The sequence below is a fragment of the Aethalodelphis obliquidens genome, unplaced genomic scaffold, assembly GCF_003676395.1.
Source record: "Aethalodelphis obliquidens isolate GAN/ISIS:26980383/991018 unplaced genomic scaffold, ASM367639v1 scaffold50, whole genome shotgun sequence".
Lineage (NCBI taxonomy): Eukaryota > Metazoa > Chordata > Mammalia > Artiodactyla > Delphinidae > Aethalodelphis > Aethalodelphis obliquidens.
The window spans coordinates 12,911,459-12,934,909 of NW_020837994.1; the positions used below are offsets into that span (position 1 = coordinate 12,911,459).

A 23,451-nucleotide genomic window follows, 5' to 3' on the forward strand; every position below is an offset into this window, starting at 1 on the left:
CAGTCATGCTCTCCAACACGGTACACAATCCAATTCTTCTTGGTCTCCACCACTGGCCCACCTCCCCATCAGGTTCTCCTCTCTCCTTGGTTTGGGGTTTCCACCACTGATACTTCAGGATGCATCCCTCCCTCTCGATTCAGCCGCAGGATCTCACCTCCAGGATTAGAGCCCCCAGACTTGAACACTTACTGCTGATGGCAAGAAATGGGGGAGAAAGTGTTTCTGACTCCCCAGAGGCTTAACATCATCATGTTCGACAACTGGGAATCCAATTAAGTGAACACAATATACCCTGTTTCACTGGGGTAAACGAAAGGCACCTGTTAGTACATCCTAGAAGAGTGAATGCATAGTATATATTCAAATTTAGTATAATTTTCAATAACCTTATGCGACTCTAATGGACTGGATACCATGTCCTGACACCATGTAGAAAAGAAGAGAGCTGGAGGAAAGTGTTCTCACTCACTTAGTAAGGAAGATAAGAAAGCAATAGCAAAATTAACAAGACAGTTTAAGGCAGACCAAAACCAAAATAAAACACAAAAACCAAATAAAAATTCCTCAGAAAAGGTTATTTGACCAAAGATGCTAATGAAGCCCTTGCTCTCTGAGAGAGCGAGTGGGAACTACACTGCAGAGGCAAAGCCAATGGAATACATGCTCTCCCCATGGAAAACAGAGAACTAAGGGTCCCTCAGATCTACAAACCACCGGCTAAATGGATGCAAATGTGTTTACAACCTTCCTTCCTTGAAGCTACAGTATTATGAAATGTTTACAGTGTTAAGCCCCCCTTATAAAAATTCACTTTTGAAGAGGAAGTGAATTAAAGATGACCACTGCAGTTATATGACACAGGGTAAGTTACACAAGATCAAAGACTTGGGACACCCACTGCGTAAAACCAAAGATTTCTTACAATTTTGCAAGAACTGTAAGACGACTAGCCTCCCAAGAATTTTCATTCTGGGAACCTTGTTCTCATCATTGAACTTTCTATGTTGTCCATGGCTTCATGGTTAGAGTCATATCACGTGACTGATCCTCTTGCCCAGATGACACCAAAAAATGCACAGAAAACAAGAGTTGGCTTACTACGGTATTCTTATTGCTGATTCTATTAAAACTTTACCTCTTCTTAAAAATCTTTCCATAGTTATTTACCTAGACAAGTGACTGATACTGGGTCGAATTAGCCGAGAAAATCATTCCTGTAAGCTTCTGACTTTCTATTTTCCTTCTCCAGGAATCATGGTTCATAAAGACAAACCAGGACTCAGCAAAGAGAAAGGCAAGCAAAAACCCAATCCGACAGAGAATGTGACAGCACTTGTCTATGGAGGCCAAATTTGTGAAAGGTTCACATCGCATGAACTTCAAATTCTTGTTTCTATTCCACCTAAGTCTTCTCAGAAAAAAAAAAATAGAGGAAGGAAGGGGGAAAAATACCTAAAGGAAGGAAATTCTCATCTAGGAAATATACTTCCAAACCATGAACATTCTTTCCATTTTCAGTGTAAGGAATTACTGTTTTTCCAGGGAACTGAGAGAAAGCACAGGAGAAAAAGGAAGTCCTATAAACTCCTACAGGTGTTAAAATAGCGTCTCACCCACATCTTTGTGATGGGGGGCAGTGATGTTAATTACTGCCTGGGAGGCTGAGCAATGTCCCCATCATGATAAAAACACCAGCTAACGTGAGCACGAGTCAGTGCATTCTCTCCACTTTCGGAGATAAAATTATAATCAGAGTGTTGCTTTGTGAGAGAAGAGCCAGAACAAGGATGGTTAGTTAGATAAAGGTCAATGACACCAATATTCACAATAAAACACTTCAGAAAAACAGAGCCCAAGTGAGTAATTCATCACATTTTCACCAGTCCCAAAGTACTCCTTTGGGAAACTCCTTTGGAATTTCATGTTTTGAAACATCTTGCATTTATAATAAATTTATTTTCCATTGTTTAAGATACGCATAACTGGCAGACAGAACTTCTGCTACTGGCATGAGATCATCAGTATTAATAGTTTTATCTGGTTTAATTCTAGGCGAAGACAGAGGAATGTGACACAGTGATTAAGCTGTATAAATTTATGGTAGAAACATATAAGGTTTCCATTAGGGGTTTTTTAGAATATTGGCAATAAACCTTGGATTCCTTTTGCTGCTACCATGGAGCTCAAGGAATTCTGGAAGAGACACAGTCTTCCACTTCCTAAGCACCTCTCACATCTGTGTCCACAGCACCACTGGCCACTTCAGATCCTCCTCATATCCCTCATGGGAGCTGAATTCCTTGTTCTCTAGTCTCCCCGACTCTGCTCTTGTCTCCTTCCTTGGGCCAGAGTGATCTGTCTGTAGCTTGAATCCCACTGTGTCCCTTTCCAGTCACCTTCAGGACTAACGTCCAAGTCTTCCCCCAGGCAAAGAGCAGCCCCCAGACCCCTAGGCAGGTCTGGCCCCTGCCTGCTCTCCAGCGCCATCCCTGCACACACCCTGCCCTCCTTCAGAATCACCGCAGGTCCTCACAATACCATGCCGCTCTGCTATATTTGCTTGGAACATCTTGCCCCACTTCGTCCACCCAGGGAATCCCTATATATTTTTTAGGTCTTAGCACCAAGAAAAAACAAGTAGTTACCTCAGAAAAGAGGTCAGAGCAAATTTTTTTTACTTTATGCAACACATTATCTGTGTAATTTAATATAAGGACCAAAGGTCTCACTTAAAGAAATGTCACCTTGTTTCTCCCCACCAAGACAAAAATTACTCGGACGTTATTAATAACATACTTTTAATACAATATAAAACCTATTACACTGCATTACACTGTGAGCTTGCAAATCTTTCTCTTCCTCTGAACTCTAGGTTCCTTGACAGCAAGGACCATGACTGATTCACCTCTTCATTTTTTGAACCCAGCACAGTGTCTGGAACACAGTAGGTGCTCAATAGATGTTTCTGAATAATCCACTGGATGGTCTCAGGAAACCTGGACTGAGTCTTGTTGCTGTCCCTTACTATCCAGGAGACCATGGGCAACTCATGTAGGCTCTCTGGGTCCCGGGGTCTCCCCTACAAAACAAAGGTAGTAACGTCTGCCTTGTGAGCATCAAATGAGATGACCAGTCAGGAAGCCCCAAAGGTAAAACACAAACATTCCATTTCCTTGTTATTATGAAGGGTGCCGAGGAAGGACAGGAAGTAACTGAAATAAACAGTGGTGATTAACTATGGCTGGGGGCGGGGCGGTGACACGGCAGGGAAAATACATGCTGAGTCCGGGTGAATCTGAAGGTGAAGGACGCAGGGGACACGTCCTGTTCATTCTACACTCAAACCTGATTCCCAGTCCAACCACCCCCCTCCTGGCTGGGCTCCCTCCCTCAGCCCAGCCGCTGCCCTCTCACGCTCCCAATGCTGCAGAGCCTCTAACTGGGCTTCCCAATTCCACTCCTGCCCGCTCCAGTCTGCTCTCCACATGGCAGCCAGAGAGATCTTTCATGAATGTAAAGCCGACCACATCCCTTCCTTGCTTAGAACCATTTAATAGTGTCCCGCTTTCCGGAGGACGGAACCCAGCCCATATCCCACAAATGCCAAGGTCCTGCACATAATTGAGATCCCCGAGCCATCTCCACCCTGATTTTAGGCAATTCCCCCCGCTCACCACACTCCTACTGGACTGCCTGCTGTCAGTTCCCGGAACCTGCCATGCCAAGGTGTTTGCGGCCTCCGGCTGTTGTCTCTGCCCAGAGCACTCTTACCCTGGCTTCTCCGCTCGCTGGCTCCTCTTTCCCTAGGTCTTTTCTCAAATATCACCTCTTAAGAGGTCTTCTCTCACCACTGAAGTAGACCCTCTATTATTCCCTCATGCCATACACTGTTTGTTTCTTCTCTACCACTAATAACCCATCTGTACACTTTTGTTTACTTACTGTCTTTCTCACTAGGTTACATATTTGATAAGAAGAAGGATCGTAGCTGTCATATCTACTATGTTATTCTCAACACCTAACAATGCCTGGTAGATGGTAGGTGCTCAATAAACGTATGATAGTTGGATGGATGGACAGATGGATGAACACATGAACAGATGGACGGACGGATGGATGGATGGATGGATGGATGGTTGGATGGGGAGGCAGAGAAGGAAGTAAAGAAAGAGATGAGATCCGGGTCAGGAAGCAGGATTCTGTGCGATATAAAGGTCTGTTAGGTTGGCAGCCCTAGACATCCTAGCGATACCATGAAGACCCTCAGGATGTCTTGGATAGAGATCTGTAAAGGAGAGGAAGCCATGGAAACAGGAGGTGAGGGAGCTATAGGCAAAGTTTACCTTCTTCATACTTTTTTTCTCTGCTTGGGAATAATAAATATAAAGCACCTATAAGAGGACCTGACATGCAAGGCATTAGGTAAGTGTTTATTATAATAATAATTAATTATAATTTATTATTTCTAATATTATTATTCTAGCAATTATGAGTCCCAGAGGAGGCAGCTGACTCTGTGTGCCTTTGACTAGTAGAAGGTCACAGAACACTGAACAGCTCAGTCAACAAAAAAGCAGCTGAGGATGCTCAAGACCCTGCAGCCCCACAGCCAAGGCTGGTTACTGGAGGCTGCACTGTCCCCCTGCTTGGCATGCCCCCCCTCCTGGCACCACCTGGCCAGCTGCCCCACTGGCACCCATGCCATCCTCTCCCACAGGCATGGCCAGGCAGCTTCCGAGGCTCCTCAGACACGAGGGGAAGCTGCTGCCAGCTCTTAAAGTGTGAGAACAGGGGAAATCTTTCAGCTCTGACAGGCGGATTTCGAAGCCTGTTTCTAAAAATGGCTGTTAATAGGCTTTTCTTCACACCATCTCCCTCTGCACCTGCTTTATCAGGAGGCAACTGCATTGCTATTCACTGTCCTGTGGCCAAAGTGATTTCACCAGTCAAAACAAATAATTATGGGCTAGAAGAGCCCAAAAATAAAAGATAAGGGAGGGTCTGACAGGAGGGCTGAGCTTGCTGTCAAATGGTTGGTGGACTGTCTTCAAGATCATGTTACTGCAGAGAAAAACAGAAATCCCAAGATGAACGTGGGCGTCATGAACATGTCCCTTCATCGGAAATGGACACACAGGAGTGATAGCACGAGCTGGGTCAGCAGATGTTTAGGTTGGCAATATACATTGTTTAACATGAACACGTGGGCTTCCCTGGTGGTGCAGTGGTTAAGAATCCGCCTGCCAATGCAGAGGACACGGGTTCGAGCCCTGGTCAAGGAAGATCCCATGTGCCACGGAGCAACTAAGCCCGTGCGCCACAACTACTGAGACTGTGCTATACAGCCCGCGAGCCACAACTACTGAAGCCCGCGCTCCCAGAGCCCGTGCTCTGCAACAAGAGAAGCCACTGCAATGAGAAGCCCACACACCGCAATAAAGAGTAGCCCCCGCTCGCCACAACTAGAGAAAGCCCGCTTGCAGCAATGAAGACCCAACACAGCCAAAAATAAAATAAACAAACAAACAAACAAACATGAACAGGTCTCCTTTCTACAAGAGACTCAAAAGCACTCTGCTTAAGTCGATGGAGGCTGACTCAGGCGCTATTTCAAGAGAGGAGGCACAGTGCTACCTGTCAAAGGCAGCGGGGCTAAGAGACAGACACCACCCAAGGAGGGCCAGAGTCACCCTCCACAATTCACTTCCTGGGAGGGACATTCAACACCTCTGGGCCTCTGAAACCTCATCTGTAAAATGGTGGTAACACATTAGGACCTTTTTTTTTTAAATTGAAATACAGTTGATTTACACTGCTGTGCCAATCTTTGCTGTACAACAAAGTGATTCAGTTATACACATACAGACATTCTTTTTTTTAATATTCTTTTCCATTATGGTTTATCACAGGATATTGAATATATAGTTCCCTGTGCTATACAGTTGTTTGTTTATCCATCCTATATATAATAGTTTGTATCTGCTAATCCCAAACTCCCAGTCTATCCCTCCCCCACATGCCCTTCCCCCTTGGCAACCACAAGTCTGTTCTCTCTGTCTGTGAGTCTGTTTCTCTTCTGTAGATAGGCTCATTTGTGCCACATTTTAGATTCCACATAAAAGTGATATCATATGGTATTTGTCTTTCTGTTTCTGACTTACTTCACTTAGTATGATAATCTCGAGTTGCATCCACATTGCTGCAAATGGCATTATTTCTTTTTTATGGCTGAGTAGTATTCCATTATATATATGTACCACATCTTCTTTATCCATTCATCTGTCAGTGAACATTTAGGTTGTTTCCATGTTTTGGTTATTGTGAATACTGCTGCTATGAATATAGGGGTGCATGTATCTTTTTGAATTATAGTTTTGTCCGGGTATATGCCCAGGAGTAGGATTGGTGGATCATAAAGTAATTCTATTTTTAGTTTTCTGAGGAACCTCCACACTGTTCTCCATAGTGGCTGCTCCATTTACATTCCCACCAACAGTGCAAGAGGGTTCCCTTTTCTTCACACCCTCTCCAGCATTTGTTATTTGTAGACATTTTAATGATGGCCATTCTGACTGGTATGAGGTGGTACCTCACTGTAGTTTTGATTTGCATTTCTCTAATGATTAGTGATGTTGAGCATCTTTTCATGTGCTTTTTAGCCATCTGTATGTCTTCTTTGGAGAAATGTCTATTAAGGTCTTCTGCCCATTTTTCTTTTTTTTTTTTTTCTGCCCATTTTTCCGATTGGGATGTTTGTTTTTTCGGTATTGAGTTGTATGAGCTGTTTGTATATTTTGGAGATCAAGCCCTTGTCTGTAGCATCACTTGCAAATATTTTATCCCATTCCATAGTTTGTCTTTCCATTTTTTTATGGTTTCCTTTGATGTGCAAAGGCTTCTAAGTTTGATTAGATCCCATTTGTTTATTTTTGGTTTTATTTCTATTGCCTTGGGAGACTGACCTAAGAAAACATTGGTACAATTTATGTCAGAGAATGTTTTGCCTACGCTCTCCTCTAGGAGTTTTATGGTGTCATGTCTCACGTTTAAGTCTTTAAGCCATTTTGAGTTTATTTTTGTGCATGGTGTGAGGGTGTGTTGTAACTTTATTAATTTACATGCAGCTGTCCAACTTTCCCAGCACCACTTGCTAATGATACTGTCTTTTTCCCATTTTATATTCTTGCCTCCTTTGAAGAAGATGAATTGACTGTAGGTGTATGGGTTCATTTCTGGGCTCTCTATTCTGTTCCATTGAAACAGATTGGAAGGGAAGAGGTAAAACTGTCACTATATGCAGATGACATGATACTATATATAGAAAATGCTGGGCTTCCCTGGTGGCGCAGTGGTTGAGAATTTGCCTGACAATGCAGGGGATATGGGTTTGAGCCCTGGTCTGGGAAGATCCCACATGCCGCGGAGCAACTGGGCCCGTGAGCCACAGCTACTGAGCCTGCGCATCTGGAGCCTGTGCTCTGCAACAACAGAGGCTGCGACAGTGAGAGGCCTGTGCACCGCGATGAAGAGTGGCTCCCGCTTGCCACAACTAGAGAAAGCCCTTGCACAGAAACGAAGACCCAACACAGCCAAAAATTAATTAATTAATTAATTAATTAAAAAAAAAAGAAAACGCTAAGGACTCTACACAAAAACTACTAGATCTAGTAAATTAATTCAGCAAAGCAGCAGAATACAAGATTAACATTCAAAAGTTGGTTGCATTTATTTACACTAACAATAAAATATCAGAAAGGGAATGTAAAAAAACAATACCTTTTAAAATAGCACCAAAAAACCCAAAATACCTTGAAATAAACCTGACCAAGGAGGTAAAGGACTTACATGCTGAGAACTGTAAAACATTAATAAAGGAAATTAAAGAGGATTCAAAGAAATGGTAAGACACCCCATGTTCTTGAATTGTAAGAATTAATATTGTTAAAATGGCAATACTACCCAAAGCAATCTACAGATTTAATTCGATCCCTATCAAAATACCCATGACATTTTTCACAGAACTAGAACAAATAATCCAAAAATTTGTATGGAACCATAAAAGACCCAGAATTGTGAAAGAAATCCTGAGGGGGAAAAAAAAAAGCATGATGCATAACTCTCCCAGACTTCAGACAATACTACAAAGCTACAGTAATCAAAATAGTGTGGTATTGGCACAAAAACAGACATACAGATCAATGGATCTTATCTGCTCAAAGACAAAGGGCTAGACAAGTAGTCTTCATAGTCTTTTGGGGAATGCTCATCCTGGGTTCTTATAGAGGAGAGATGCTCATTTAAAATATGCATATGCAATTAATTTATTCATTACCCAAGGCAGAGTGTATAGAGGCTGGAGGACTATCTAAACTCCCTGCTAGGTGAGGTGGGCCCAGCCATGCCCTCTTTAGCTGGATTTGAAGCAACTTTTTAACTTTAATGCTAACCACCCTAGCAGACATTCTCTTGTCTTGCTCTCTTGCTATCATGATCTCAGGAGACTGGGAGTGTTGTAGTGATGGTTGGTAGATAGATAGATAGATAGATAGACAGATGAGAGACAAAAAGACAAGTTAATGGATAAAAAAATCCAGCTACTTTGGATCAATGTTCCTTTTAAAAACTTTGGTTAGAACGTGCCAAAATGTTGGGGCAAAATCCTGAGATTCCTTTGGGGTATGACAGCAGCCACTCCCTTCAACACCAGCTTTAAATTCTGGAAGTACCAGGTTTTCAAATGGCACTCTGTTTTCTGCTGCTGAAGTCTTTTTAATTTCATTTTCTTTCAGACAAACATCTAGATCATCCAGCTTAAGACCCATCAAGTACCCGGAAATTATTTGTAAAGTCTCTATTCAACCTGCCTCTTCCTGGATTCACTCCTCTCTTATCAAGTCTCTGCCAAAATCCAATGTATCCACACCCATGGAGAATGAGTTTGGATTCCTCAGTCTTCCCCTCTCCTTCTGGACTGGATTCTCCAGAAGGGCAAGGACCAGGTCTAAACCCTATTAAGTCTGTGCCCTCTTCTGAGGCCCACACAGGGCTTCACACTATGTTAGAAACGGAGCAAAATTTTTAGAGCTGTGGATTCGTTGAGAATTAATTGAGCACTTACAATGTGCTTACATACATTATTTCATTTAATCATTATAGCACCCTGTGAAGTGGGTATATTTTGTTATCATCCCCATTCACAGATGTGGAAATTGAGGCTTAGTGGAATGAACTGCCCTTCCCAAAATACCACATATAATGGATGGCTGAGCTGGAACCGGAACCTTGGGCTTTTCTGACTCCAAATCCCTAGATCATAGCCAGTGTGTGCTGTTGCTTACTATCTGGTCACAGGCTGTGCCCTGGTGATGGGGGGAGGGGGAGGGGGCACACACAGCTGATTCTAGCTGACAGCTTTCCTTCACCACCAGAATCCTTTAACCTGTTACTAGTTACAGAGGTCTAAATCTAGGGTCTTAAGCATCCTCAAGGATGAGAATAAATCATCTGATCATAAAGGTGCTGTTTTTTAGATGAAATGCACCTGGTACAGCATCAGGGCAGAAAACTCTCTTAAAGAAATGGGTTCCTGGGCTTCCCTGGCGCAGTGGTTGAGAGTCCGCCTGCCGATGCAGGGGACACGGGTTCGTGCCCCAGTCCGGAAAGATCCCACATGCCGCAGAGTGGCTGGGCCCGTGAGCCATGGCCGCTGAGCCTGCGCGTCCGGAGCCTGTGCTCCGCAACGGGAGAGGCCACAACAGTGAGAGGCCCGCGTACTGCAAAAAAAAAAAAAAAAAAAAAAAAGGAATGGGTTCCTGAAATTTTTATGACCAAAATAAAATATTTCTCTTGGCTTTCAAAATCCTCCAAGCCCCATGGAGAGATCTAAGCATAATTATATTGTCACCATCTTTTTAGAAGAGATGGCAGATGGGGTTGTGTACTGTCAGTGTTCACCAGAGCGGTTTCTGATGTGTCCAGGAGGCAATGTGAAAGTAATTCACATCACTAACTTTTATTGAGAGTATACTATGAAGAAGGCATTGTGCGAGCCATGCAGTGCCTAAGAGGGGGTCCTGGCTCTGAAGATGACATCCAGATGGAGACAGACACATGCGTTATGAGTATATACTGAAACCAAATGTAGAAAAGGGCCATGACTACACAGGCTACATGCCCGAGGAGCGCAGAGGGTGAACGAGCCACTTGCATGGGGCATTATCAAGGAAGGTGGCATGGCAGAGGTGGCCCTGGAGAGCTGAGCCCTGAAGATTTTCATAAGTGAACCCACTGTGAATGGTACCCCCAGGAGTTGGGAAACACAAAAGGAAGGAAAAGAACAAAATAAAAGGGCATGTCACAGTCCTAGAGATCTATCATTAACTCTGCTTGTAGATTAGAGGTTTTGTAAAATTATTTAGCTCTCTGAAAATGGGGCCCCTTACAAGGTATGGGCCTACTGCTCAATTTCTGCACATTCAACCACAAAAGGTGGCTGTCCTCAGAGAGAAAGCCATTCTCTCTCATGGTTTGACCTAGACGACTTCTCCTCCATCACCTTCATCTGCCGACTGCTCTTCCACGGAGTCAGTGATGACAGAACTGCCAGAGAGAAGAGTGTTTTCGCACCCCTCTCCCAAGCTCCCATAGCACTAGTACATGTTCTCTGCATCACACTGCCCTTCTGAATTGAAACCGTCTGCTTACTAACTGGTCCCCACCTCCACCCCCTCACACATAAGTTCCTGAAGGCAAAAGAAGTGTTGTATCCACCACTGAGGTTCCACTGCCTAAAACATATAATAGACACTCAGCAAATGTCTAATGAATAAATTTAATAAATAAACAAATGAGTCTTGGGAGAATTACACAAATTTAGAGGGCAAAGAGAAGGTATCCAGTGATTTTCAAAGTTCCCTCTGAGTCCCAGATTCTGATTCTAACAGAGCCAGCGGGTATGGTCATAGCCCATCAGAGGGCCACAGCAGGGACTGTCCCCCATATAACTGGCAAGGCCCCAGAGCATCAGACTTTATATACCAGTGTAAGTGAGAGGGCACCTGCACACTGGAAGTGGCAGTACAGCAGAAGGGGTGAGGATGTGGGCCCTAAAACAAGATGGCCCAGGTTCAAGACCCAGCTCTGCCACTATGAACTGCTAGACCTCCAGCAAGTTAGCTAACCTCCTTGAACCTCAGCGTTCTCATCTGTAATACGACAGTGTATGTCAAAGCATCGTGATATTGTATTAAATGAGTTAATGTGTAGAAACTGCTTAGAGCAATCCATGGCACATCGTATGTCCAAAAAGATGCCAGCTCTTATCGTTATGACTTGGATTCCTTCCATAAGGCGTTCTGCTACTGAAGGAAATTCAGTATAATACAAATCTAAGTTGGAATCCTCAACACCTCCTTCAGAAACCGGACAAAGTGCGGATGGGAACCGTCTACTGTGAATGGAGACCCAGCTCCACTGAAGTCATGAGGGAACATGACAGCCTTTGTCTCATGGGGAAAGTCCCTGCACAGATCAACAACTCAGAAGAGATGCCACCTTGTGCAGATGCTGCCTCCCTCCTGCTCTTTTCTGAAAGAACAAGGCAAAACAAAACAAAGGAACAAATAGGGTCTGCCTTCTCCAGAATTCCACACCACAGGGGAGTGTGTTTCAGGACCATTATGCTACGGGCTTCATGGAGATTACTACCAAACAACGATACAGAATCCAGACAAAATGCTTTAAAAAGAATAATATTCTCAAGTTGCTAATCATTCAACTCTATCCCCTATGGTCCCTCTAGCTTTTCATATCACTTTTGAAAGCAAAGCAGCTTTAATTTTCTCTTATTCAAGTTCCTCAAAAGCTGATGATCTTTCTACCCCAAAACCCTCTCCTCAAATGACTGAGTACTTTTTACTCTTTACTTTGTCCTTTGGGTAGGAGCTGTGTTTTCACTAGGCTGCCAAGCAACCATCTGGGTACAGAATGAATGCATGCTTTTAACTGCTGACCCTGGCACCCCCAATCATGGGCTAGCCCTCAGATTTTCATCACACAGTCATAGAGCATCTTTTGTGCTCTGTGTCACAGAGGCAGTGAGACACCACCCCAAGGATTTCCCAATGTATTATACTTTCTACACATCAAAGTGAAGATCTGGAAGCTGACTATAACCTCGTCTTTGCAAACAAAAGTGCCTCACACCATTGACCCCTTTGCAATGGCCACATGAATCAAAACGCCTTCTCCCCCTGCCCTTCACTATAAGACTGGCATTGGAAAGGAGAGAGTAGATGATAAAAGAAACCTTTGGTAGAAATGACACAAATGCAAAGTAAAATAAAGCCGTAACCCCCAGAGCCTACAGAGGCCCAAGAGGACCAAGAGAAACTGGAAACAGAGGCTGGAGATGAGCCTGAAAAAGCGTCCACAGAAACTCCATATAGAGAGTCCAGATTTAGATTGACTTTGACACCACTTGGCCCATCTGAGCCAGACAACATGAATTTCTGTGTGGGATTTGCCCTCCAGTGCTGCTGTTACAAACTCTAGATACTGCTGTTTACCACTGTTTTCAGGACAGGTGGAGGGTTCCCATGTTGACATTTTATTACATGAATCTAAACACATTGCCTCTAAAAGATAAGAAAATATATGCAAGCAAATCTTGAAATAAGACTATTTTAGAGGGATTTCCACAGGATCAGAGTGTCACCCTTGCGTTACAGATGGGTCAACTTCCAAAAGTTGATCTGTTATTTACTTGGCTCTAGAAACTCAATTTCCAACAGAAACTGTAACCTAAAATTGAAAAGACAATGGACCATTAAAGAAAATTATATAACGAGGAAATAAATCTCCCATAATTCCACTGCCCTAACATGATCATTTTCACACATTTAGTTCCAAGTCTTTTTATAGAGCTACATCTTTCTACAGTAATGCTCATGGATATAGATTCCACTTAGTATTTTGCATTTTGAATTAAGCATTCATAAACATAAGCCAACATTTCTGAAATCTTCATAATGATCACACAAATGCTAATCTAACACATAATATACTTTCTTTGGAGAACAATTCAACTGTTTATAACAACATGTTTATGAGAAAACACTTTCTGAGCATCTGTTTTGGGTTCTAGGAGTAGCAGATCTTCCTCCTGTGCTCCTGCATCCCATCCCACACTTCCTTGATTTCCTGACCCCGAGATAAGAGGCAGTTCCTGGTATGATGTCTTAGCCCAGTTGGGCTGCTATAACAAAATACCATAGACTGGGTGGCTTACACAACAGAAATTTACTTCTCATGATTCTGGAGACTGAAAGTCCAAGACCAAGGCATGGCCGATTCAGTTCCTGGTGAGAACCATCTTCCTGGCTTGCAGATGGCCATTTTTCTTGCTCTACTTTCACATGGCAGAGAGGGAGAGGATTAGTGTCCTTTCTCTTTTTATAAGGACACTAATCCCATCATGAGGGCTCTACCTCCCAAAGGCCCCCCCCCCTCCAAAATACCATCACATTAGGGAGATAGGGCTTCAACATATGAACAGGGGTGGGGGTCACTGAATCTATAACATGGTTTCCTGTATCTTCAGCAGGGGTGCTGCAGCACGGGGGAATCAGAGAAGTTCAGAGCAGGGATGGGGGCTACCAAGACTCAAAGTAGAGGGTGGGAGTTCTAGGAAGTTGGAGATGCTGACAGAAGCCGGGGTTTCCTATCTCTGGCCCACAGCCTGGACACCCCCCACCCTTTGTTTTTTTCTGTGAGCCTCAAGAATGTCTCCATCCATCTCTGCTTTTCAAGGTACCATCTGTGTCTCCAGAATAGGGTCTCCTTTTCCCCAGGCTTGGCTGGTAAAACTGGAAATAACAAAGGGTGAACATCTGTGTTGTGCTTCTCCAGTCTTCACAGTAAGTGGGCCTCTGGGCACACAAAGGTCTGATGGGAGATTTATCCACATTCCAGATACAAGTGATCTTGGGCATATAAACCCCATAGAGGGGGATACCAGGGAAGGAAAAGCACCAGAGGAAAAGAAGGGGGGCTTTGGAGAAGGAGGGGGGGGAAGGGAAAGGATGAGAGGAAGAAGCCTCAGCAGATGTCTCTCTGAATGATTCACTCATCCAATGACTGTTTACTGGGTACCAAACTACGGACCAGGCACTGTTCTAAGTACCTTGGATACATCAATGAACAAATAAAACAAAAATCCCTGCCTAAATGGAGCTTACATTATAGTGGGGAAATGCACATAATAACCAAGAGGTATGGTAAGTAGGAAAATTAAACAGTATGTTAGGAAGTATCAAATACTACGCAGGAAAAGTAGACCAAGAAGGTTGAAAGGGCTGTTTACAACTTCCCATGGGTGGTCTGATAGGTCTCACCGAGAAAGTGAGGAGCCTTGAAGAAGGTGAGAGAGTTAACCACATGGTTATGTAGGGGCTGTGTGCTGTACAAGAGGGATTAGCCAGTGCAAAGACTCCAGGTAGGAGCATGCTTGGAGTGTTTGAGGCCAGCATGTTTGGGCAGCACGTGAGGCTGAGGAGTAGCAAAAGATGAGGTCAGGGAGGGTCAAATCATGCAGGGCATGGTAAGAACTTTGACTCTGCAGGGTTTCCAGCGGAAGAGTGACGTGATCAAATTTCATTTTACAAGGTTCACACTGGCTGTTGTGTGGAGAACAAACAAGAGGAACACAAGGAGAGCAGCTAGGGGGACACTGCAGTCATCCAGCAGAGAAATAGTGGTGCTTAGGTCAGGGTGGGACCCGTGGTGAGAGCGGAGGGTGGATTCCAGATCTAGCCTGAAGACAGAGCAACAGGACTCTCCGGTGAATTGGACATGGGGTCTGAAAGAAAGAGAGTAGTTAGGGATGTGTGCAAGGTTTTAGCCTCTCAAGGTGTGGTCAACAGACACAGAGGAGCAGATTGAAAGAAACAGGACTGCAAGTTGGAGAGCCACTGGAAGGCTCCTGCCTAATCTAGACACAAGACGATGAAGGAGTGAACAAGGCTGGTGGTAGAGGGGATGTAGAGAAACTGATGGATTTTAAAAGTTGGGATAAAATTGACAGTAAATCAAATTAAAATTTCAGATAAGCATTTTGTAGCAGTTTCCCCAATAGCCATTCTTTCTTTCCTTAGTGGTACAGAATTTTTAAGTGGATATATGGGTGCCCGGCTAAAGATTACATTTCCGAGATTCTCTTGCAGCTAGGTGTGGTGTATGACCAAGCTCTGGACAACTGGATGTGAATGGAAGTGATATTTGCAACATCCAAATTGTGTATTTTCCCTTCTGACTGGCTTCTGTATGGAATTATGGCAGAGCCTAGAAGCAACCATCTTGGACCACGAAACGTAAGATGCACACTGAGGATGGCAGAGCAACAAAATCAAGCCACATACCAACCTGCGATTGCCTACCCAGACTTGTTTATGTGAAAAGTACACTTCCGGGCTTCCCTGGTGGCGCAGTGGTTGAGAGTCTGCCTGCTGATGCAGGGGACACGGGTTCGTGCCCCGGTCCGGGAAGATCCCACATGCCGCGGAGCGGCTGGGCCCGTGAGCCATGGCTGCTGAGCCTGCGCGTCTGGAGTCTGTGCTCCTCAACGGGAGAGGCCACAACAGTGAGAGGCCCGCGTACCGCAAAAAGAAAAACAAAAAAAAAAACACAAAACACTTCTATCTTGTTTAAGCCTCTGAGTCTGGGGGTTACTTTGTTAAAGTTGCCTAACCGTTAGCCTAACTAATACAAGTTCTTTTAGCTGTTCCAAGCACAAAGCCCTAACACCAAGTGTTATCAATCCCATGAAGCCAGGACAGTATTTGACAGGGAAGGATTTTTTTTTTCTTTCTTTGCGGTACACGGGCCTCTCACTGCTGTGGCCTCTCCCGTTGAGGAGCACAGGCTCCGGAGGCGCAGGCTCAGTGGCCACGGCTCACGGGCCCAGCCGCTCCGCGGCATGTGGGATCTTCCTGGACCGGGGCACGAACCCGCGTCCCCCACATCGGCAGGCGGACTCCCAACCACTGCGCCACCAGGGAAGCCCCAACAGGGAAGGATTTAATTCCAACCTGCCTCTGCTTGTTTGTTCTTAAAATATCTGAACAGTATTTGAGCTTCTATGCCCTGAGTCACTGCACAAGGGGCTTAGATCTAGAGCAAACTGCTGCTTATGGAAATAATGTTCACTTAATAATGCACTGCTTCTTTATCAATCAAGGAGGCCCAACCCAACATCACATCTGAAGCAGAGGTCTCAGGAAGACACATTATGTTATCGGTCTTTGGGACACAAAACAGCATCTGCAACAGACTTCTAATTCGGTGTACAACCCAGCTATCACCTCCTGATTGATCAGTAAGCCAAGTGTGTGATGACAGACTCCCCCCAACCCAAAGGAGGCAAGATCAAGTTCTACACTGGCCCCGAACAAAAACATACTTTAGTCAAAGGCAAGTCCCAGCTGTGTGGGAGTCTAATAAATTACCACTGCATGTAGAAGGACTGAGCTAAAACCTGCGTGGCCTCACATGCGCAGCCAGCACTGTAGGGCAGGCCCCCAGGCCTTAACACGTTTACTAATCTACATGCATCTAGTCCACATGTGAAGGCGGTCACCACGCCTTGCAGTTTAAGAAGGCCCCGCTGCATGAAATGCGCTGGTCCATAATCACAGCGACTGGACCAAGCACGCTTCATTCATTCTTTCCCTGACCATCAAGCTGATGGTCTTTCCCAATCATCAGGCTGATGATTAAGGTCAAGTAGGTGTATTTCCTCCCAATAGGCTATTTGTAGACATTTCTCTAGACAACAAGAGCACGAGACTAACTGTAAAGCAGTGACATTAAGATCCATAAAACTGAGAGGAAAGGGGTTGGGACTCGATTGAGATCATTCAAAGAGCAAATGTTTATTGAGCATCTCAAGTCAGGCGTAGAGAACATTGTGTGACAAGACAGTCTCTGTCCTCAAGGTGCTCAGGATCTAGTGTGGAAGACAAATCAACCAGCCATGACAACAGGGCGCTCAGTGCCGAAAGGAAAGAAACATGGAGCGAGAAGACAAATGGGAGGGGACTCAAGTCTAGTTTGGGGAGTGGGAACAGAACATCCCTTCCCAAAAGAGGCCAGAGATAAGCTGGGGCCAGCACCGTTTTGATGGCTCACTTGCTACTACATGAATAGGATGGGGATGATTCGTCCTATGAAGATACCCTATAAAATGGGGTTGATAATTGCCTGTTTAATGTAAGTAAAATATGTCTGATGTCTTGTAATATGTAATCAGATTTACCCTGTTGCCACAATCTACATGGATAACAGAAGAGGTCATTGTGTAAATTTTAGAAGAAAGGCACAATATTAGTTTTGTTTGTTTTTTTTTTAAAAGGGAAGTTGAAATTGATGTATTGCTGAATTTGCATCAATCAGAAAATCTAGACTCCTGTAGGGAACTTGGAATCATCCAGTTCCAGTTCTGTCATCGTTCTGAATGTGCCTGAATCAGTCAAAGCACATGTGGATGAGAATTCTCATTGTGATTCAGTGGACTGAAAATCTGGAGGTGGGCTTCCTCTGCCTACTTCTGCAACAAATGACAATCTCTGTGGCATCACTTGACTTTCTCTGCCTGTCTCTACATCTGAAAATGAGATGCTGGATGAGAACAATGGTTTTCAAAAGCTTTTTTTTTTAAAATGACAAGCCACAGCAAAAACTGGCATTTCACATGGTGACTTGGTATAATACTTATGTTTATTAAGGTTAATACATTTCCTATTTTTTCATTCTATTCTAACTCATTTCTTTAACATAAAAATGCTGGTTAGACCCAAGCTAATTTCACGTCCAACAATTCCAGACTAGGCCATATCTAAGGGAGCTTCCAACCCTGATTCTGGAACCTGTCAACACAATCATCTAATACTTAGTGCCGTACAGTTTTTAAAATGATTTCACCCCTGCGATCCTCATAGCAGTGGTGTGACATGGGCAGAGAGGCTAATGAGATTCAGAACAGACCGCATGGCGAGGTTATGGCAGAGCAGGGACCAGACCCTGACTGCACAAGAGCAGTGATGCTTGGCCTGTGCAGCAGCTCTTCTTCTCTCAGAGAATTCCATCTCCTGACGACCCTCTGCCCTCAAGCTTCAACTGAAATGCCTCTCCTGATCTGTCAAAAGCGGGAGGCAAACCCAGAGAACATGTTCGAAGAATGTAATGTTAGCTTTCATGTTCATGCCCTTGTTACACCCTTCAGGAACCACCCAGTGCCTGCCACAAATGCATGAAACTCAGTCCCTGCCCTGGAGGAGCTCGGAGTCTAGCAGAAAAAAAGCCACCCACAGACCCACCCACTAAGTACTGGTCCCTTTCAAAGCTGCCCTTCTCTTGTTTTCTCAGTGATAACCTCAGTCGTTCTGTTTAACTCAGCAAGTCTCCCCATCTGGCTGATGGAAAGTGCCAAGCGCCAAGCCTTCCCCAGAAACTCTCTGAGTGCTGGAGGTCAGCAGGACAGCAAGAGGGTGGCACCTCAGTGGGAAGAGAGGGGCGGCTCCTAGGCAGTGATGCTCCCTCCATTGTCTCCCCTCCCTCCCCAAGGGCGAGTGCGGGAGGCCAAGAGCCTCTCTCAGCATCACGGCAGATACCCTCCTCACCCCAGACCAGCATCAGCTGACTTCAGGGATACACAAAAAAATCTTTAACATCATGAAAAGTTCGGGCCCCTAGATTTATGGATAATGACCCATTTATATTATTTAGGAGGAAAAAAATTACATCAAGAACAAGGGCAAGGGGCAAGAGTGCTTTTAGGGAACCATAAACTTAGGGCTAAAAACAAAAAAAGAGACATTCAAGTCCTTCTTTTATTTTTTTTAACTATTCATAAAGCATTAAGTGCTAACTGTAATATGCCAGTATTTCTAAAGCAATGATCGTTCAAACAATCACAGTCAGTAGTGGGAATTTATTATTTTGCTTTCCAGCATCTATCCCTCCTCCCTCTGATGACAATACACAGATTTACTGGGGGCAGGGTGGGGAGCCATATCCCCTTTATTCTAAGCCAGTTGGTATGGGTGTCCCTAACCTAAACTCTCTCTTTAAATCCAGGGGTGAGCCCTGACTTACTTAAATTATGGTGACCGGTTTGGGGATGGAAGGGAATCCAATCAGAGTCCATGAGACAGAGATACTCTTTTTCTGAGGCTCCAGAGAAAGTGTCCTTTCTCTTCCACAGGAGCTACCAGAAGAAAATGTCTTTCTATCCCTGGATGGTGTGGTATGAAAAAAGGAGACGGGGGACTGTGGCAGAATCCGGGTGAAAGACTCTACTGGATGGAGTCTGAGGATGCAGCTGACCTTGCAAAAGCAGAGCAGAGACCCAGAGAGAAGCTGCATCCTTAAGGATGCCATCTGGACTGCTGGGTCAAACCCTTCCTTCCTCTAGATATTTAGCTAAAGAAATCTCTTATTTGCTAAGCCAGTTTGAGCTGAGTTTTCTAACACTTGCTACCAAAGTAAATTTAAATTCATAAAACACCTTACCTATCCCAAAGTAGTAACAGACAAAGGATTTAGGGTTTCTCTGGGGGGAAGCATGGATTGTAGTGTGACAGATGGAGGTTGAGAGAAAATTTTCTTTCTTAGCTTCTATTAATTCTGCAGGAAATAATCACAATACTTAGTATCTATATAATTGTTCCTATTTCTCAAAAACACCTTTTTCACAAGTAATTCCTCACTTGAATTTCACAATCCTGATTCAAAGAAATTATTCAAACTTTTATTTTGTAGTAATTACTTATTTACCAAGCACTTTATATAGTTTAAAATTTGATTTCAAGTTCAGTAATTCATTTGATTGTCACAATAACAGAATATGGTAGGAATGGTGGGTCTGTCATAATATCCACTTTAAGCAGGAGAAAGTTGAACCTCAGAGAAATTAAATGAGATGCCCAAGTTAAATCAAGGAGGTGTCGGGAGACAGGGCTCAAATCCAGGTCTCTTGGTTTTAACACCAATGATACTAAACTCTACTCCCAGAAACAAGTGTGTGTGCTCCTAAACACTGGGTTAGCAGTGGGCTGAACTTGACCCAAGCACCTGAGATCCAGACCCAGATTCCAGTGGCAGAGCCAGAACTAACTAGCTGGTGACCTTGGGCAAGTTCCCTTTGTCTTGTTTTCTCATTTGTAAAAGGAGAGGTTTGAATTAGGATCTGTGATGCCCTTTCAAGGTCTAAACGTTCCATAATTCTAGACTTTCTTGCCCTCGCTCAAATTAAAAATCTTTTCCTCAGAATAATTATAACCTTAGCTGACATTTGTTCTCACTGGATGTCAGGTACTGTGCGAAGAACGCTACCTCCATTTTCTCTTTAAATCTCACAACGCTCCCGAGACAACTGCTTCGCTTTTACAGACAGGTAAACTTGGACGGACAGAGGTTAAATGAACTGCCCAAGATCAACAGAATCAGCAAGCATCAAGGGGAGATCTGACCTCAAGCCAGACTGGCCATGAGGACCTTAACCCAGTCTACATTTGTTCTTACGAAAGAAATTACGCTTCCTGCATTACTGATTACCACTTTCCACGCAGAAGAGGTGTGGTAAAAAAGCCAAACCGAGTTACACCAAGCCTCCCCAAGGCAAAAATGTAAAGCCGCTGGAAGGGCCTCTGGAAGGATCCTCCCCTGGCCCAGGGGGCGGGGCGCCCATCCCGCGGGCCACAGAATAGTGGCTTGGGCCGTCCTACCCTTCCGGACCTTTACCTTGTTGAGATGCGGGTTCCGGGTGACATCGTATCCGCGCTTCTTCAGGGGCACCGGGCGCGCCGGGCCGGCCTTGGAGTGGCAGCCTCGGGCGGGCGCGGGGGGCTCCCAGTGCCGGACAGCGCTGCAGGCCCGGCCGGGTAGGAGAGCCAGCCGCGCGCCCGTGCCCAGCGCGGCGCCCATGGCCCTTGCGCAGACCTGGCACGGGGAGACACCAAGGTCAGGGGCGCCTTCCGGCCAGCCAGGACCCACGCGCGCCGCGGGGCACCGAGCCGGTGCCAGGGACGCGTGCTCCGGGAGAGGGCAGGGGTCTCGCAGGGTTTAAGGCGCCATCCCCCCGCCCCTCCCGCGCGGCCACCTGCGCGGCTCTCTCTGCTCGCTTGCGGTGCACAGGCCTCGCCAAGCCCCCGGCAAAGCGAAAGCAAGCTCAGGAAGCCGATCCGGTGCGGGCCACAGCCCGCGCCACCCACGCCCCCATCCGCGAAGAGGAGAAAAGGCGACTGCGCGCCGAGGGTTCCCCGAACCTCCAACCCCGCTCGGTAGCTCGCCTAGGTCCCCTGCTTCCCCAGCCCACCTGTGCTGCGCCCGGAGCTGATGTCTACGCGGCCGGGCTGCGGGGCAGGCGGGGCGAGACGCTGCGGGGCCGTTATACCTCTCCTGCCAATGGCTGGACCGCGCCGGCGGCCGCGAGAGCGCAAGGCTGGTGCGTCCTGGATAGAGCGGTCCAGAAACCTTTGTTCGCAGTGCGGGGCCTCCCCTGAGTGCGCGCGAGGAGCGCCTCACAGCCGTGTGCACTTACCTCCCCGGTGACAAAATGAAGCGTAGGATACTCCCTGAGCCTGTCCGTCTTGACAAGCCATACGCACAGAGGGGGCTTAGCATTTAGGGATCAATGTACCCTCTTACAGTCCCACCATTTGGAGAAGGCCCTGGCTTCTGGATAACGAGTAGAAACCCTCAGGCACCCAGCGCTGTGTTGTGTTGCGTTGTGCTGCCGAGTACAACAGCCATTAGCCACAAGTGGCCCCATACCTTTAAACAAATTACTTTGAATGGAATAGTATTTAAATTCTAGTTCCTCAGTCACACTAGCCACATATCACGGGCTCAAGAGCCACTTGCACATAGTAGCTTTGGGACTGGATAGCCCAAGTATGGAACATTTCCATCTTGGCAGAAAGTCCTATCAGACATCGCTGATATAGGGTCCCCAGTTACTAAGCAGGCTCCTGGGGACCCCACGGAGCCTGCCATAAATTGTTGGGACCAGGCAAGAACCTTGGCGTCCATCTAGCCCTGAATTTAATTTTACCCTTTTTCCACACAGTAGCCAGGAAATTCCTTTTAACACGAACATGTCATTGTGTGTGGAATAAAATCCTGACTCTTTCTGGTGCCCACAGGTTATCCTGTAGTCTGGCTGCTGCCAGCTTCTTCAGCCTCATCCCACTCTAGTCTCCCTCTCACTGAGCTCTGGCCACACTTGCTCCTTCCTGTGTTTCCACCCCATCCAATTCCCTCTCACCTCAGGGCCTTTGCACTTGCTATTGCCTCTGTCTGGAATGCTCATGCTCTCAAGTCTCCACTAAGTTGTCAACTCGAAGGCCTCTCCTCCACTCCATCCAATGTCAGCCTCCACTAGGGACTAAGAAGTGGAAGTGAAGGATTTTTTTCCATTCTTAAAACTTAACACAGCCAGTAGTTAGCTCGTTTTTCTAATTGTTTATTGCCTGTCTTCCCCTAGAATGTAAGCTTCATGAGGAAAGACTCTTTGCCTATAAACCTGTATCCTCACTTCTAGCTCGGTGCCTGGTACATAGTTGCACAATAAATAGTAGTTGGGTGAAGGAACGGAAGTGGCAGCCACTTTCATAAGGATTGTGGACCCTCAGACTGCTGGACAAAGGACATGGTCCTCTACTCATTCCCCTTCAAACCTCCCGTGCAAGCAGCCTTCAGAATGTGCACTCTGGCTTTGTTCTAAGTACAAAGCAGGTATTGTGGCACTCGGGGCTGCCCCTGCCTGGATTCAGGATTCTCTCCTCTCCCTCAGAAACAATCATCTCCTCCTTCACTCTCTCCCCTTTCCAGTCCAATCTCCAATACGCAGCTCAATTATCTATATAAAACATTACTTTCCAAAACAGAATTGAAATTACCTGGTGGGGGGATGGGATGGGGACCAAGATACAGATTTCCAGGCCCCTGCCACAAAGATTCCAGTTCAGTAGGGTTTAAATGCCTGAAGTCGGGTTTACTCTTGGACTGTACTCTTATATAAACACATTAACGATCCTTTTTTTTCTTAAACCAGTTTGAGTCAGAATTTTGGTTGCTTACAGCCAAGAGTATTAACTGATACTTTTCCTCTCAACACTGTTTTTATATCTGCCAAACTTCCCACCAGTCGACAAACATCTTGAGGGTAGACTGTGTGTGTGTGTGTGTGTGTGCGTGCTTCCATCTTTGGTACCTGACACATAACAAATCGTCCAGAACTTTTGAATAGTCTGCCTTTCCTCGACACAATGACCGTTGTCTCACCTGGAGCACATTTAATAGGTAACCTCAGTCATTTGAAACTTAACTAGAAACCAGGATGTAATCAAAGGTTCCCAAATAAGCCAATATAATTTTTATACAATCTATTCA

General features: G+C 45.3%; 1 protein-coding gene across 4 annotated transcripts in view; it reads right to left on the bottom strand.

Annotated features, from left to right (window-relative positions):
- Nucleotides 1-23,451, bottom strand: part of ME3 (malic enzyme 3) — a 299,568-nt gene that overhangs the window by 179,862 nt on the left and 96,255 nt on the right. Inside the window, exons 1-2 of one of the 4 annotated variants that reach the window (XM_027083611.1) lie at nt 21,452-21,575; nt 20,800-20,997 (exon numbers count right to left, since the gene is read on the bottom strand). The exons of 2 other annotated variants lie outside the window; for them this stretch is intronic. In XM_027083611.1, coding sequence (XP_026939412.1) covers nt 20,800-20,982 — 183 coding nt within the window. In that variant the 5' untranslated portion in view covers nt 20,983-20,997; nt 21,452-21,575. Of the gene's footprint in view, nt 1-20,799; nt 21,298-21,451; nt 21,576-23,451 lie in introns of those variants that run through there. One more of the 4 variants, XM_027083612.1, reaches the window with a different exon arrangement.